This window comes from Sorex fumeus, unplaced genomic scaffold (assembly GCF_029834395.1).
Source record: "Sorex fumeus unplaced genomic scaffold, SorFum_2.1 ptg000011l, whole genome shotgun sequence".
NCBI classification, from domain to species: domain Eukaryota; kingdom Metazoa; phylum Chordata; class Mammalia; order Eulipotyphla; family Soricidae; genus Sorex; species Sorex fumeus.
The window spans coordinates 6,232,050-6,246,220 of NW_026606068.1; the positions used below are offsets into that span (position 1 = coordinate 6,232,050).

Genomic DNA, 14,171 nt, shown 5'->3' on the forward strand with positions numbered 1-14,171 from the left:
GGCCTCTTTCCACAGTGGCTCTCTCGGATTCTGAAAGCCTTTTCCCTGTGCTGCCAAACGGTTCCAAGTGCCCTTGACTGCCAAGTGGTTTTTATATACTTGTGTTTACTTATTCATTTGATTTGATTTTTTTTTCTTTATGGGTCACACCCGGCGATGCTCAGGGCTTCCTCCTGGCTCTGCACTTAGTAATTACTCCTGGTGGTATTCACGGGACCCTATGGGATGCCGGGGATCGAACCCGGGTCTGCTGCCTGCAAGGCAAACGAATGCCCCACCCGCTCTACTATTGCTCTGGCCTCTACTTGTGTTTATTTATTTTTTTAAATTTTTTTTTTTGCTTTTTGGGTCACACCCAGCGATGCTCAGGGATTCCTCCTGGCTCATGCACTCAGGAATTACTCCTGGCGGTGCTCGGGGGACCATATGGGGTGCTGGGAATCGAACCTGGGTCGGCCATGTTGGCTGCATGCAAGGCAAACGCCCTCCCCGCTGTGCTATTGCTCCAGCCCCTACTTATATTTATTTTTGCGCAGAGGATTGGCCAGCCGCAGTTCCAGCCCAGTCCCGGTCACTGCCCGGCTCTCATCTCTCCTCTTTGCTCTCCTGGGCAGGCCAGGGGATGAGTGTGGGTGCACTGGGAAGAGGGGGCTCTGCCCAGCTCCTCCTGGCTCAGTGCTCAGGAGACTGTGCAGTGTCGGGAATGGACTCTAGCTTCTGCCACCTGTGCTCAGCCCTGGGGCATCTCCCACACGGCCCGCCAGGCCCCGGGCCCACGAGGCCTTTCCTTTAGCTGGGTGGGCCCAGGCCCGCGGGCACCGCGACTCTCGCCGCATCTCGCAGGCTACCACACCACGGTCTTTGGCGTCTTCAGCGACTGTCTGCTGGAGAATCTGCCGGGACTGAAGAGCAGTGGCTCCTCCGTGGAGGTCATCCCCGCCCTGGCCAGGCTGCAGATCAGCACGTCGCTGCCCAGGTGGGGACTCCTGCTGGGGGTCAGGGCCAGAGGGTGTGGCCCGGTGCCCGCCCCCCATGCCGCTCACCGTGCTGCCGCTGTCAGGTCTGCGCACGCCCTGCAGCCGCCCGCGGGGGACGAGGTGACCGCCAACGTGTCTGTGCAGCTGTTCAACGGGGAGACGCAGGAGCTGGTCGTCAGGCTGGAGAACATCGGTGTGCAGCCGCTGGAGACGCTGGAGGTCACCTCCAAACTCCTCAGCACCAAAGGTGGGTCCGCGGCTTGGCCGGCCGGCTCCGTCCCCGATGCTAGGGCTCGGGCTGCGCCATCCTAGAAGCACGTGGCTGACCAAGCTGGATGATGGCCCAGAGGTGTGGGTGTCTGACCAGAGTCCGGCCTGGTGGGGCTCGCCCCTCCCCACCAGGCATGCAGCCCCGGCCCTGTGGGAGAGACCCCCGCTCTGCAAGGCCCAGACCTGCTCCCTCTGCCCTGCGGGGCGCCCGGGAGTGGCTGGCCCAGGGTCCCGCCCAGAAGCGCGCAACTTGGTTGTAGCCCATCCCGTTGGATTGAGGTGACCAACCGCAGGAGCAGGTGGCCATCAGCATGGTGCCCACTGGGACCCTCAGACCCTGCCCCAACCCTGCTCTTAGCCTCTTGGGCTCAGAGCTGTGTCCCCGGGACGAGCACTTTTCTCTAAGCCACAGGTGTTCCTGGCACTTAGCTTGCACTGGGCAGTTCGCAGGGGAAGGTGGGGCGCAGAACGGAGGAGTCCCTGACCTGAGTGGACTCTGGTTGAGTTGGGCTTTACTTGGTGTGTGTTCGTGACTTTGGGGCCATACCCACCAGTGCTCGGAGCTTACTCCAGGCGCTGTGCTCAGGGGTCACTCCTGCTGGGCTCGGGACCATGTGGGGTGCCAGGGATCGAACCCTGATAACTGTGCCAGGCAGGCGTGCAGCCCAGTCTTGTCTCCAGGCCTTGGCCTTGGGCGTGTCTGGTGGCCTGGCCTGGGTGTTGTCACCCAGGGACACGGGCTGGACGTAACTGGTGCCACAGCCCAGTTGAGGCCCAGACAGCTCCAGCCTCTCTTCGACCCTAACCTGAACCCTAACACCCCAGCCCTGACCATGACCCCTAACCTGACCCCACCCCTAATCCTAACCGGTAAGCCCTAACCCCCAGTCCTGACCCCCAACCCTAACCCTAACCAGTAAGCCCTAACCCCTAACCTGAACCCAAACCTTAACCCACAGCTATAACCCGACACTGACTCCTAACCCAGATTCTAATCCCCAACTCTAACCTGAGGCTCCACCCATTGGGACCCTAACCCAAGGCTGAACCCTAACCGAGCCCTGATCTGGGCTGAGCTTGGGGACAGGGACTGTCCCTCTGACCTGAGTGGATGAGGGCCCTGCTGGGCCTGGGAGGCAGAGCTGAAGGCCAATGCTGCCCCGACCCCTGACCCTGCGGCCACCCTGCTGGGCCCTGGGTCTGGGGGAGGTGGGAAAGGGCCCCCTGGGGCCCACCATGCGGACGCCTGTCCCGACCCTCGTCTTTGGGGGGTGTGCTGGCACTCCCTCCAGGGCTGCCTGGGGCACGGCAACATGGACACTTGCCGGGTCCCGTGACTCCGTGCCCATGCCGACGCCCCAGGTCTGTCGTTGCAGAGAAGCTGTCGGGGCCCCTCCTGAGCTGGAGGCTGGAAGAGACGCTGGCCCAGTTCCCCCTGCAGCCTGGTGAGGTGGCCACACTCACGGTCAACATCCACGCCAAGCTGGACTTCTCCTGCCAGGAGAGCCTTCTCCAGGACCTGAGTGATGGTGAGCACTGTGCTGCGTTCCCGGGCTATGCTATGCCCACATCCTTGACTGGTCAGGAGAGACGGGGCGGTGGGGGGTGGGCACTCGGGCAGGTCAGCCTTGCAGACGGCCGCCAGTGCCAGGGGTCCATTTTCTGCCTTTTGTCCTCGGCTGCTCCCGGCCCGGCCGTGCAGGGGACCCTTGCTTAGGGCTGGCCCGCACCTGGGCCTTGCCCAGCCGAGCAGCCTGGCCCGCGCCCCTGCTCCTGTTGCAGAGCCCGGAGCCTTGTCCCTGCTCTCCCGAGGCAGGGGTGGGTGGCTGAGTGGGGGCAGGGAGCTGAGCTTGGCCTGCCCACTCACCGTGACCCACTACCCGCGTCCATGGTGCTGCTCCCTGGGCGCTTTGTCCACAGTGCTCCGGCTGGGTTTGCGAATCTGTCTACACAGACGGGGGAATTCTGAGGACCAGCGGCGGCTGCCACTGCCCGGGTGCCCTTTTGTCGCTCGGGGGCCTCCAGCAGCACGTGACCTCCGTGTCTTGAGGCACCTGGCCCAGTCTGTGGCCCCGTGGTGCAGGGTGGCGCCTTCTCCTCAGGAGTGGGTGGGGCTCAGGGCCACGCGTGGGAACCACGACTTTAGCTGCCCGGATGGCGCACAGGCTCCCACGCGTGGCCTCGCTGCTTCTGGGAAAGGCCCTGCACTCATTTGGGGTCTCGGCTCAGTTTCCCTGGGTAAAGCCTTGAGCCAAGAGGGAGGTTCTAAAAAAAAAAAAAAAAAAAAAAAAAAAGAGGGAGGTTCTGGCCCGCCCCGCCCCATCCTGCCCTGCCCCGCCCCATCCTGCCCCGCCCCGCCCCATCCTGTCCCGCTCTGCCCCATCCTGCCCCGCCCCGCCCATCCTGTACTGCCCAGTCCCATCCTGCCCCGCCCCATCCTGCCCCGCCCCATCTTGCCCCGCCCCATCCCGCCCCGCCCATCCTGTTCTGCCCAATCCCATCCTGCCCCGCCCCGCCCCATCTTGCCCCGCCCATCCTGTTCTGCCCAATCCCATCCTGCCCCGCCCCGCCCCATCTTGCCCCGCCCCATCCCGCCCTGCCCATCCTGTTCTGCCCAATCCCATCCTGCCCCATCTTGCCCCGCCCCATCCCGCCCCGCCCATCCTGTTCTGCCCAATCCCATCCTGCCCCGCCCCATCCTGCCCAGCCCCGCCCCATCTTGCCCCGCCCCGCCCCATCCTGCTCCGCCCCGCCCCATCCTGCCCTGCCCCGCCCCATCCAGCTCCGCCCCGCCTCATCCTGTCCCGCCCCGCCCATCCTGTACTGCCCAGTCCCATCCTGCCCCCGCCCCATCTTGCCCTGCCCTGCCCCATCTTGCCCCACCCCGCCCCATCTTGCCCCGCCCCACCCCATCTTGCCCCGCCCCGCCCCATCTTGCCCCGCCCCACCCCATCCTGCTCCGCCCCGCCCCATCTTGCCCCGCCCCGCCCCATCTTGCCCCGCCCCGCCCCGCCCCATCCTGCCCCGCCCCGCCCCATCCTGCTCCGCCCCGCCCCGTCCTGCCCCGCCCCGCCCCATCCTGCCCCGCCCCGCCCCATCTTGCCCCGCCCCGCCCCATCCTGCCCCGCCCCGCCCATCCTGCCCTGCCCGCCTCGCCCCATCTTGTCCCACCCCACCTGCCCCGCCCTGTCCCTTCCTGCCCCGCCCCATCCCGCCCCGCCCTGCCTACCCCACCCCTCCCCATTTCTCCCCAGCCCCGCCTGCCCTGCCCCGCCCCGCTGCCCAGGCTCCCGACTGTGGACAAGGGTCTCTGGGACGCAGAGCCCCGAGGCAGAGCCCCCGAACAATTGGAAGGAAAGGAACGTGGTGGCCTTGGACGGACAGACCCAGGTGGTCAGGGGCCTGCCAGGCAGGAGAGGGGATACTGAGGCCGTCGTGTCCCAGGACGTGTCTGGGCTACTTCCTTCTTGTCCCTCTCTCCTGTCGTCCATGGGTTCCACGGGGCTTCCAGTGCTTGCACCATGGCCCTGTGGTCACTCACTGCGTTGCTGCAGCCTGCCCAGGCCCTCAGGGCGGCTGTGAACCCCTATGGGCACTCGGAGGGCTCGGGCTGGGTCCTGGACTGTCCAGCCTGCTGTTTCAGAAAAGGATCTTCAGGGTTCATTTTAGTTCTTTTCAGATTGGGCTGGTTGTGGGGCGCCAGAACCACCGTCCATCCACCCATCATCCCTCTACGGCCCACCATCCACACACCCACCGACCATCCACCCACCGTCGGTTCACTGTCTGTCCTCCCTCCCGCCCGTCCACACACCTCCCCTCAGTTCACAGCCCATCACGGTCGGGTGTGTTTGGCTTCCGTCCCCCTGGGGAGGAGCTCGCTGCTGCTCAGCAGAGGGTCAACTCAGAGCTGAGCCCTTCTGCTCGCATGGTGCCCGGCTCCCCTCCACTGCCACCTTCCCTCCCGCGCCCGCTGAGTGCTACCTCTCAGGTGACCCGTCCCCTAGACCCCGCTTACACCCCTGCCTTCCTGTGCAGCCCCCTTGGAGGTCCAGGCTGTTGCCAGCTGGTTGGTGAGCGGTTTCCAGCCTCTTGAAAGAGCTTCTGTCTTTATGCTCTTGAAGGCAATTAAAGCGCAGTTAAGCGACTCGAGTTAGCTGGGAGTCATCCCCAGCGGCTGTCGCTGGCAGGCCTGTCTCCTCTGGCCTGTGATTTGTGAGGCCCATGGGCTGCGGGTGACCCGGAGCACGGATGTGAATCCGGGCTCCGTCCTGGAGTGGAGAAATGAGCTGGTGCCAACCTGTCTGGAGTGAAATGGGGCCCAGACTCATCCAGGGAACAGAAATTGTGGGGTTCACTTCCTGAGCTCAGGAGCGGCTGGGAGGGGCTCACATGAGGGGCCTCGTCCATGGAGCCTGAGGCCACCGTGCCCAAGAGCTGCTTAGGTAGGAAGCGAGACTCCGGGTCCTTCCCCGAACTGTCGGGCCGGGTGAAGGTTTCCTGGGGCCCAGGCGCTGATCTGCGTGTCCCTGGGGTGACTGGCTGCTGTGGGCGATGGTGACAGAGAGGGTGACATGTGGCATGGGAGGGCAGCTGTGGGTTCTCGAGGGGCCGGGTGGTGGACAGAGAAAGGGGCCCCGGGCAGTGAGTGGCCCCAGAAGGAGCCTGTGTTCCCGCCCGCCCGTCTCCAGGTGAGGGTGGGCCCATGGGGGTCACCCGCACCCAGAGGGAGGAGGGAAGGGAGGGAGGGACAGAGCAGATGATGGATGAAGGGTGGATCAAGGCACCCCGTGAACTGTTGCTGGGCCTGGGGCCCGAGTGACCCCATGAGTGTGCTGGTGACTGGACTAGTGATTGGACAAGCGCATGAGCAGACGCATGAATGCATGTGTGCGTGCGTGTGTGTGTGTGTGTGTGTGTGCGTGCGTGTGTGTGTGGGTGTGCGCATGTGTACGTGTCTGCATGTGCATGCATGTGAGTGCATGGTTGTGATGTGTTAGTGTGTGTGTACGTGTGTGCAAGCTTGTGCATGTTTGCGTGTGCTTGTGTGCATGTGTGCTTGTGCGTGTGTGCATGTGTCCGTGTGTGTGTACATGTACATGTGTGCATGTACGTGTGTGTGCGTGCAGTCTCCTGTCTCTTCTCTATCCAGGCCTGGAGGAACAGCGAGTGTGGAGTTCCCCGGGCGTGCGTGAGCATCCAAGCCCCTCACCCGCCCTCCCCTGCCCCTTCCTCCCGCAGATGGCGTCAGCGTCACCGGCTTCCCCCTCAGCAGCCCGTCTCGCCAGGCGGTGCGGCCTCGAGCGGACAGCAAGGCGGCGGTGCCCGAGGGCAGCAGGCCTGGGGACCCGGGGCCCAACAAGGTGAGTGTTTGGGGGTGGCCTCCGGGGGCCTGTAGGTGCTGGCCTGGCTTGGGGGCGGGCCTCCAGAGTGGAGAGGCGGGTTCACTGCCGCATGGAGAGTGAGCAAGGCTTGTCCCCAGGCATCGAGAGGCGGGTTCACTGCGGCGTCACCTTGACCTGACTGGTGGTGGGGGCTGTTGGGGCCCAAAGGGGCGTCGAGCCCGGGGTCACCGTGTCCCTCACGGGAGAATATTCTGGGCCTGTGCTGAGCTGCCCAGAGGCCTGGGCTGAGGTTTGGGGGGTTGCTCGGGGAGGGAGCAGGGGTACCCAAGGCCACTGCTGGGTCGCCGGAGGTGCAGAGGCGGGCGTGGCGGGAGGGGGACCCTGCTCCCTGCAGCACCTGCCCCTGCCTGCGCCCGACTGGGAGGACCCCACCCCTGTGTGCCGTGGCCCGGGACCCCAAGTCTCTGTGGAGTGTGTGGTCAGTGGGGAGGACAGCTGCCTGCTGCCTGGAACAGTGGGAGGCTGCCAGGCCGAGTGCGTGGAGATGAGCTGGAGCTCGTCCAGTGGACAGCTGGAAGGTGGACAGTCCGTGCCTGACATCCCCGCGGGAATGGCGGTCACACCGGCTCAGCACCGCGTCACCCTCTGCACACACGCGGGGAGCAACCCGCTCCTTACCACACGCCTCGCGTCTCCTTTGTCCTCCTTTGTCGGAAGGGATTCCGTGTGCCCCTGAGGCTCCTTTGAACGACTTTGGGGGGTGGGGGTTCCAGCCACTTCTTGTTGCGGCCTGGGTGCAGAGGTGGGCTTGCCCGGCCGCGTCTTGGAGCCTCCTGGCTTGACTTCCCGGCCTGAGTGGTTTCCGCCCACGGTCAAGGGTTCCCAGGGAGAAGCTCAGGGCGTTGGGAGTGGAAATATCTAACTCCTCCCTTCCCGTGCTTGGAGAGTCTCGGAGCAGCGGGAGTAACCCAAGCCAGAGGTGTGGCTGAACCCGAGGCCAGAAGGTGGCACGGAGGCCGAGGGCCGGCAGGAAGCCTTGCTCCTCGAGACCTGGCCCTTCTACCAGGCGCCTGAGTGACGGCACCCTGGCAGGGAAGGTGCTCCACTCCCTTCAGGAAGTACAAAAGCTGCTGGAAATTCTGGAATTCTGTCGCGGCCCAGGGAAGCCAGGATGGAGTGAAGCCACCGGTGCCGATAGCTCCCTGGGGAGAGAGAATTTTGGGAGCTGCGGGGAAAATACCTCGTTGATTGTTTGCACTAAAATTGCTTACGTAACTTAAGCAAAAGTTACAGACAGACATAACCCAAAGAGGGAACGGATATGCTCCAGGGGACGCAGTCAGGCAGGTCAGGCAAAGGGCTGATGGTCAGCGGTCAGTAGTCACAGCAGGAGCGAACATAGAGAGACAGCCGGAGGCTGTGAGGCTGCTGGGCGAGAGACGTGGGGGCTGGGCCACGGCGTGTCCTGGCATCGGGGCAGGGACGTGGGTGGGTGGGAGCTGGTGCAGGGAGAGCGTGTCCTTCCACCGCCCGTCCCAGAGCCCAGAGGCTCCAAGCAGTGCCCGGCGCCCACGGTGGAGCAGAGCCCTTTCCGGGCTCCGGGTTGCAGAGAGTGCCAGACTCCTGGCCCTCCCATGACCGGGCTTCAGGATGGCGGACCCAGAAGGGGGGACGAGCCTCCGTCCACTCTGAGCAGTGCCCGTGCTTGGACGCTGGCCATGCCCCCACGTGTGGGCACAGAAACGCGGCTGGACGTTGCCGGGAAGTGGCTCTGTGGGGGGTTGGTGAACCCTCCAGACCAGAGGTAACATCCGGGCACAGACAGTGACTCGGGGAATGTGGACGCCGGGACCAGGATTCATGGGAGCCCACGGGGATCCCAGGCGTGCGCAGATGGAGGGGGACGCTGGGGACAGATGCAGGGTCTGGAGAAGGAGGAAGAGAGGAGGGAGGGGCCTGTGCGGCCTGGCTGGTCCTCATGATGGGGCCTGACTGCCTGGACGGGGGTCACTCCCTGCCCTGCTGCCCTGGATGGGGGTCACTTCCCGCTCTGCTGCCCTGGACGGGGGTCACTCCCCGCCCCGCTGCCTGGCTTGGTCTCAGATGGACTTCAGTTCTGATTTCCATAGCGGGCATGAGCGGTGGGAAAATCAGACTTCGAGTGGACAGGAAGCTCCGCGCGGGCACCAGATACGCAAGGCAGATCCTGGATGGACGTGGAGACTGGAAGCGCGAGGGTCCGAGAGGCAGAGCCAGGTAGGCTCAGGCCACAGGTGGTCCCAGAGGGCAGCAGAGCTCACCATGCGTAGCGCTGCCCAGAGGGACGAGCACCGAGGCCCCTCGGAGGAGGCTGTGGGCTCTGGAGGACTCCGGGCCCTCCCTTCGGAGGGGCAGAATCCATGTCGGAGCTTCCCCAGGACGCCCCGGGTCTGGGAGGGTCTCAGGGAGGAGAGAAACTGCTTCTGAGCGTCCAGGGGGGCCAGTGCTGCTGGATAGCGTGGCCGGGTGCAGCCTGGCCAGCGGCAGTGACCGCCACTGCCGTCAGCCCCGCCCAGGCAGCACTACGGGCCGTGCAGGCCGTGGCTGTCCGATGAGCAGGTTGGGAAGTGACCTCCCGGGCAGCGGGGCCCTGTCCCAGCTCAGGAGCGAGCCTCTGCAGCTCACACCCGCTGGACGGGCCGGGCCCAGCCGGACTCCTTGCCCCTCCTCCCCGCGTCCTGCCTCCCTCCTCCCTGCGTCCTGCCTCCCTCCCCTCCCTCCTCCCCACATCCTCCCTCCCCGAATCCTTCCTCCTTCCTGCGTCCTCTCTTCACTCCCTCCTCCCTCCCTCCTCCCTGTGTCCTCCCTTCCCGAATCCTCCCTCCCTGCGTCCTCCCTCCCCGAATCCTCCCTCCTCCCTTCACTGCATCCTCCCTTCACTCCCTCCTCCCTGCGTCCTCCCTGTGTCCTCCCTCCCTCCTCCCTCCCTCCTCCCTGCGTCCTCCCTTCCCTCCCTCCTCCCCGCATCCTCCCTCCCTCCTCCTCGTGTCCTCTCTCGCTACCCCCTTGCGTCCTGCTGCCCTCCTCCCCATGCTCTTCCTCCCTCCTCCCTGCGTCCTATCTCCCTCCCTTCCCTCCTCCCCACGTCCTCCCTCCCCAAATCCTCCCTCCTCCCTGCATCCTCCCTTCACTCCCTCCTCCCCACATCCTCCCTCCCTCCTCCTCGCGTCCTCCCTTCCTCCTCCCTGCGTCCTATCTCCCTCCCCTCCCTCCTCCCTACATCCTCCCTCCCCGAATCCTCCCTCCTTCCTGCGTCCTCTCTTCACTCCCTCCTCCCTCCTCCCTGTGTCCTCCCTTCCCGAATCCTCCCTCCCTCCTCCCTGCGTCCTCCCTTCCCTCTCTCCTCCCCACATCCTCCCTCCCTCCTCCTCGTGTCCTCTCTCGCTACCCCCCTCGCGTCCTGCTGCCCTCCTCCCCATGCTCTTCCTCCCTCCTCCCTGCGTCCTATCTCCCTCCCTTCCCTCCTCCCCACGTCCTCCCTCCCCAAATCCTCCCTTCTCCCTGCATCCTCCCTTCACTCCCTCCTCCCCACATCCTCCCTCCCTCCTCCTCGCGTCCTCCCTTCCTCCTCCCTGCGTCCTATCTCCCTCCCCTCCCTCCTCCCTACATCCTCCCTCCCCGAATCCTCCCTCCTTCCTGTGTCCTCTCTTCACTCCCTCCTCCCTCCCTCCTCCCTGTGTCCTCCCTTCCCGAATCCTCCCTCCCTCCTCCCTGCGTCCTCCCTTCCCTCTCTCCTCCCCACATCCTCCCTCCCTCCTCCTCGTGTCCTCTCTCGCTACCCCCTCGCGTCCTGCTGCCCTCCTCCCCATGCTCTTCCTCCCTCCTCCCTGCGTCCTATCTCCCTCCCCTCCCTCCTCCCCACGTCCTCCCTCGCCAAATCCTCCCTCCTCCCTGCATCCTCCCTTCACTCCTTCCTCCCTGCATCCTCCCTCCCTCTTCCCTGTGTCCTCCCTCCCCGAATCCTCTCTCCTCCCTGCATCCTCCCTTCACTCCCTCCTCCCTGCATCCTCCCTGCATCCTTCCTCCTTCCTCCTCTCCGTGTCCTCCCTCCCTTCCCACATCCTCCCTCCCTCCTCCCTGCGTCCTCCCTCCCTCCTCCTCGTGTCCTCTCTCCCTACCCCCTCGCGTCCTCCCTCCCTCCTCCCTGTGTCCTGCTTCCCGCCTCCCTGTGTCCTCCCTCCTCCCCATGTCCTCCCTCCCTCCTTCCCGCGTCCTCCCTGCTCTTCTTCACTGCCTCCTCCCTTTCTCGTCCCCGTGTCCTGCCTCCCTCCTCCCTGCGTCCTCCCTCCTCCTCACGTCCTCCTTCCTCTCCCTCACTGCCTCCTTCCTCCTTCCTCCCCACGGTCTGCCTCCCTCCTCCCCATGTCCTGCTTTCCTCCCGGTGTCCTCTGCTGTCCTCCCTGCCCCCCCCCCCCCCATGGCCCCTGCATGTGCATCCATGGGTCCGAGCACTGGCGTGGGAACTCCGGTGTGGTGTGCTGTAATGTCAGTGGTCCGGGCGGTAGCGTGGGGTGGAGGCGGGGGAGGGTGGGCAGTGCCTCCAGCCCGCAGTGGCGATCGCCCGCCCGGCTTGTGCCCATGTGGCCGGTAGGACAAGTGCGGCCTCCTCGTGGTGGCCACGGGCCAAACCTGTGTTTGCTGCGAGCACTGACTGGTCAGAGACTGCTGGGGGCCTCGGCAGGCGCATCCGGCTCGGGGGAGCGGAGCAGGGCCAGGCGCCCCGTCGCGGGGGCCAGGTGGGGGTGCCGAGAGCCAGCCCCAGTCCCAAAGGATCGCTAACCAGCCGTGTAACAGGCACAGAGGTGGGGTTTTTTGGACTAGAAGCTTCGGAGGGGCCCCCTGGCGTGCCCCTGCCTCGGTCAGGACTTGGTGGGGAGCGGGAGAGCCGGGCCGAGCGTGGGTCTCGGGAGGGTGTTCCCGGGGCTCCGCGCTGACGCACACAGCGGGTGTGCAGGGCTGTGTCCACCCTGGGTGCTGGAGCAGGGGCTGGGCTGCCCGGGAGCTGCAGGGCGACCCCCCAGAGCTGGGGCAGTGGAGGCTTGGTGCCGACGGTGTGGGCATGTGTGAATCGGGCCTGGGAGGCCGTGGCCCATCCCCCTGGCTGCCAGTCAGGGGCGCGGGAGGCCATGAGTCAGGTCTCTCTCCACCCCAGCAGCCCAGGCACCCTAGAGTTGGAGCTTCTAGCAGGTTCCCCGGAGGCTCCGTCCTGCAGCACCGGGATTCCGGGAAGGAGTTTCCGTGTGCGTTGTGGCGACGGTGGGCTGAAGCGTGAGTTGGGGCAAGACGTGGTCAGGGGACTGCGGGGTCAGGTGGGACCGAGGTGAGAGATGCCAGGCGCAGGGCAGGCCCCCCACCCTCTGCAGCTGGGCAGGGCTTCACCATTGGTCCCATGGTGGCAGTGTGAGTGTGTGTGCATGTGTGTGTTGGCGTATAAGCACGTGAGTGTATGTGTGTGTATATATGTGTGTGAGTGTGTGTCATTGTGTATATGTGTGTATGTGTGTCAGTGTGTGTATATGTGTGTCTGAGTGTGTGTATGTGTATTTTTATCAGTGCGCGTGTCATGAGTGTGTGTATATATGTTTGAGCATATGTGTGTGTGTGAGGGGGGGTCCACGTCCCTCTGATGACTTGTGAGTAGTGGGCAACTCTGGCCTGATCCAGGTGCTGTGAGCACTATGGAAGGGCTACCGTCTGCCCAAAGAAATCGCATTTTTAGCTCAGCTGTTTGGGTTAGTCAGTACCCAGAGGAAGCACCAGCCCCACAGACACAGACACATACAGACACACAGACACACACAGTCTCACATATGCTCACAGAAACACATGCACACTCAGACACATATGGATACACACGCATATAGACGCGCACACAGATTCACACATACACAGACACACACGCACACACAGACAGACGTACACACAGACACACAGGCCACCCCCCTTTTGCCTCTAGTGTCTTGTCCTGCAGGAATTGGGGGCCCCCTCCAGGGATGCGGCTCCCCTGGTCTCAGACTTGTCTGGGGGCCGTGAGCAGTGGCCGCTGGCTGGAGCCCTTCCATCAGCACCACGGACAGCGCCCGCCTCTCTTGTCCAGCTCAGTCCTCAGTCCCTGATGGTCAGTTTGCCTGTGGGGTTGGGTCTCGGGGTGCCTGGGCACTGAACATCAGTTCTCTGCCATGTGGTCCCCTGTCCCTGGTCCCTGCCATATGTCCCCCATCCCTGGTCCCTGCCGTGTGTCCCCCCATCCCTGGTCCCTGCCATGTGTCCCTCGTCTCTGGTCCCAACATTGAGCTTCGGGGACATGTGTTGGCTTCCTCCCTTCTTGGCTTCTTAGATGTTTTTCCTCCTACAAGAAGGAAGTGATGGTGACCTTGGCCTGACCCCACAGGATGTAGCCTGGCCCCCCACCCCTCCCTGGAAATGCAGTTGGGGTGGCTTCTAGACTTATCCAGAATCAAGGCCCCAGCTGCAGCCACGGGCCATGCTTGTGACTGGGCAGCCTTGTCCACTCTTTCTCTCAGTGACTCGCTCTGGGCAGGGGTCTGGAGCCCACTGTCTGCTGTTCCAGAAACAGTGCTTTCCCCAGGGCACCTCAGGAGAGGCTGGGAAAGGCAACTCTGTCCCCTCCTCATCCGTGGGGCATGAGTCATGTGGCCTAGGGCACATTTCATGAGGACAGGAGGGAGCCACTTCAGGGGCTGTGCCCAGGCACGTGTGTCCCTCCACCAAAGAGCATCATGTGTGTGGGATGGACAGCGAGAGAGTGGACGGTGAGGGCAGTGAGGGAGTGACGTAGGGGGCAGCAGGGGAGTGGATGGAGAGAGGGCAGCGGGGGTGCCGGCCCCTTCTGCTTCCTTGTAGGTTAGCAGCGGGAAGACGTGCGTTCGAAGCCCGCTCAGACCTGATGTTTGTGGGATTAACCGGCACATGCCGGTAGTCCACGCTTTTTCCGACGGCGCAGCCATGTCCTCCGGGGCCGACTGACCTTCTGGGCTGGGCAGCGGGTCCAGCCAAGCCACACCAAGCGAGCTGGGACCGTGCAGGGAGCCAGTCAGAAAGAAGCGGTAATCAGGTACTGGGAAATAAGATGACACATTTCTAAACAGCTTGTGGTGTACTGAAGCCTCAAGGGCCACGTGGAGACAGTGAACCGAGTGGAAATAAACCCAGCGTGCCTTCATTTCTGGATGCAGCGAAAACATTGCGTGGAGGGAGATTAACAGCGTAAATGCTCACAGCAGGGGAGGACCGAGTGGATCAGGATTGATGAGATTGGCTCCATCTTAGAGATGGAAGCGGAAGAGGGAAGGAACAGAGCCGGGGAAGGAGAGTCAGAGCACAAGGTGAAGGAGTCACCAACACGGATTCCACGAGACACGAGACGGAACAGAAAACCCCGGGAAACCAAGAGCGTGTCCTTGGCAAATGTCAGGGAGATGTGTGACCTGCTAGCCAGTTTTGTGACACAAGTCAGGGTGCGGACGTCGGGGAGGAAGGGGAGGTCCATTCTGCAGGGAGGGCAGGGTGAAGTGTGTTG

At 64.2% G+C, this 14,171-nt stretch overlaps 1 protein-coding gene across 1 annotated transcript in view; it reads left to right on the forward strand.

Annotated features, from left to right (window-relative positions):
* The window catches only part of TRAPPC9 (trafficking protein particle complex subunit 9), a 102,932-nt gene that overhangs the window by 27,886 nt on the left and 60,875 nt on the right, over nucleotides 1-14,171 (forward strand). Inside the window, exons 15-18 of the mRNA XM_056110904.1 lie at nucleotides 844-976; nucleotides 1,061-1,224; nucleotides 2,624-2,776; nucleotides 6,489-6,610. Of these exons, the coding sequence (XP_055966879.1) occupies nucleotides 844-976; nucleotides 1,061-1,224; nucleotides 2,624-2,776; nucleotides 6,489-6,610 (572 nt within the window). The remainder of the gene's footprint in view (nucleotides 1-843; nucleotides 977-1,060; nucleotides 1,225-2,623; nucleotides 2,777-6,488; nucleotides 6,611-14,171) is intronic.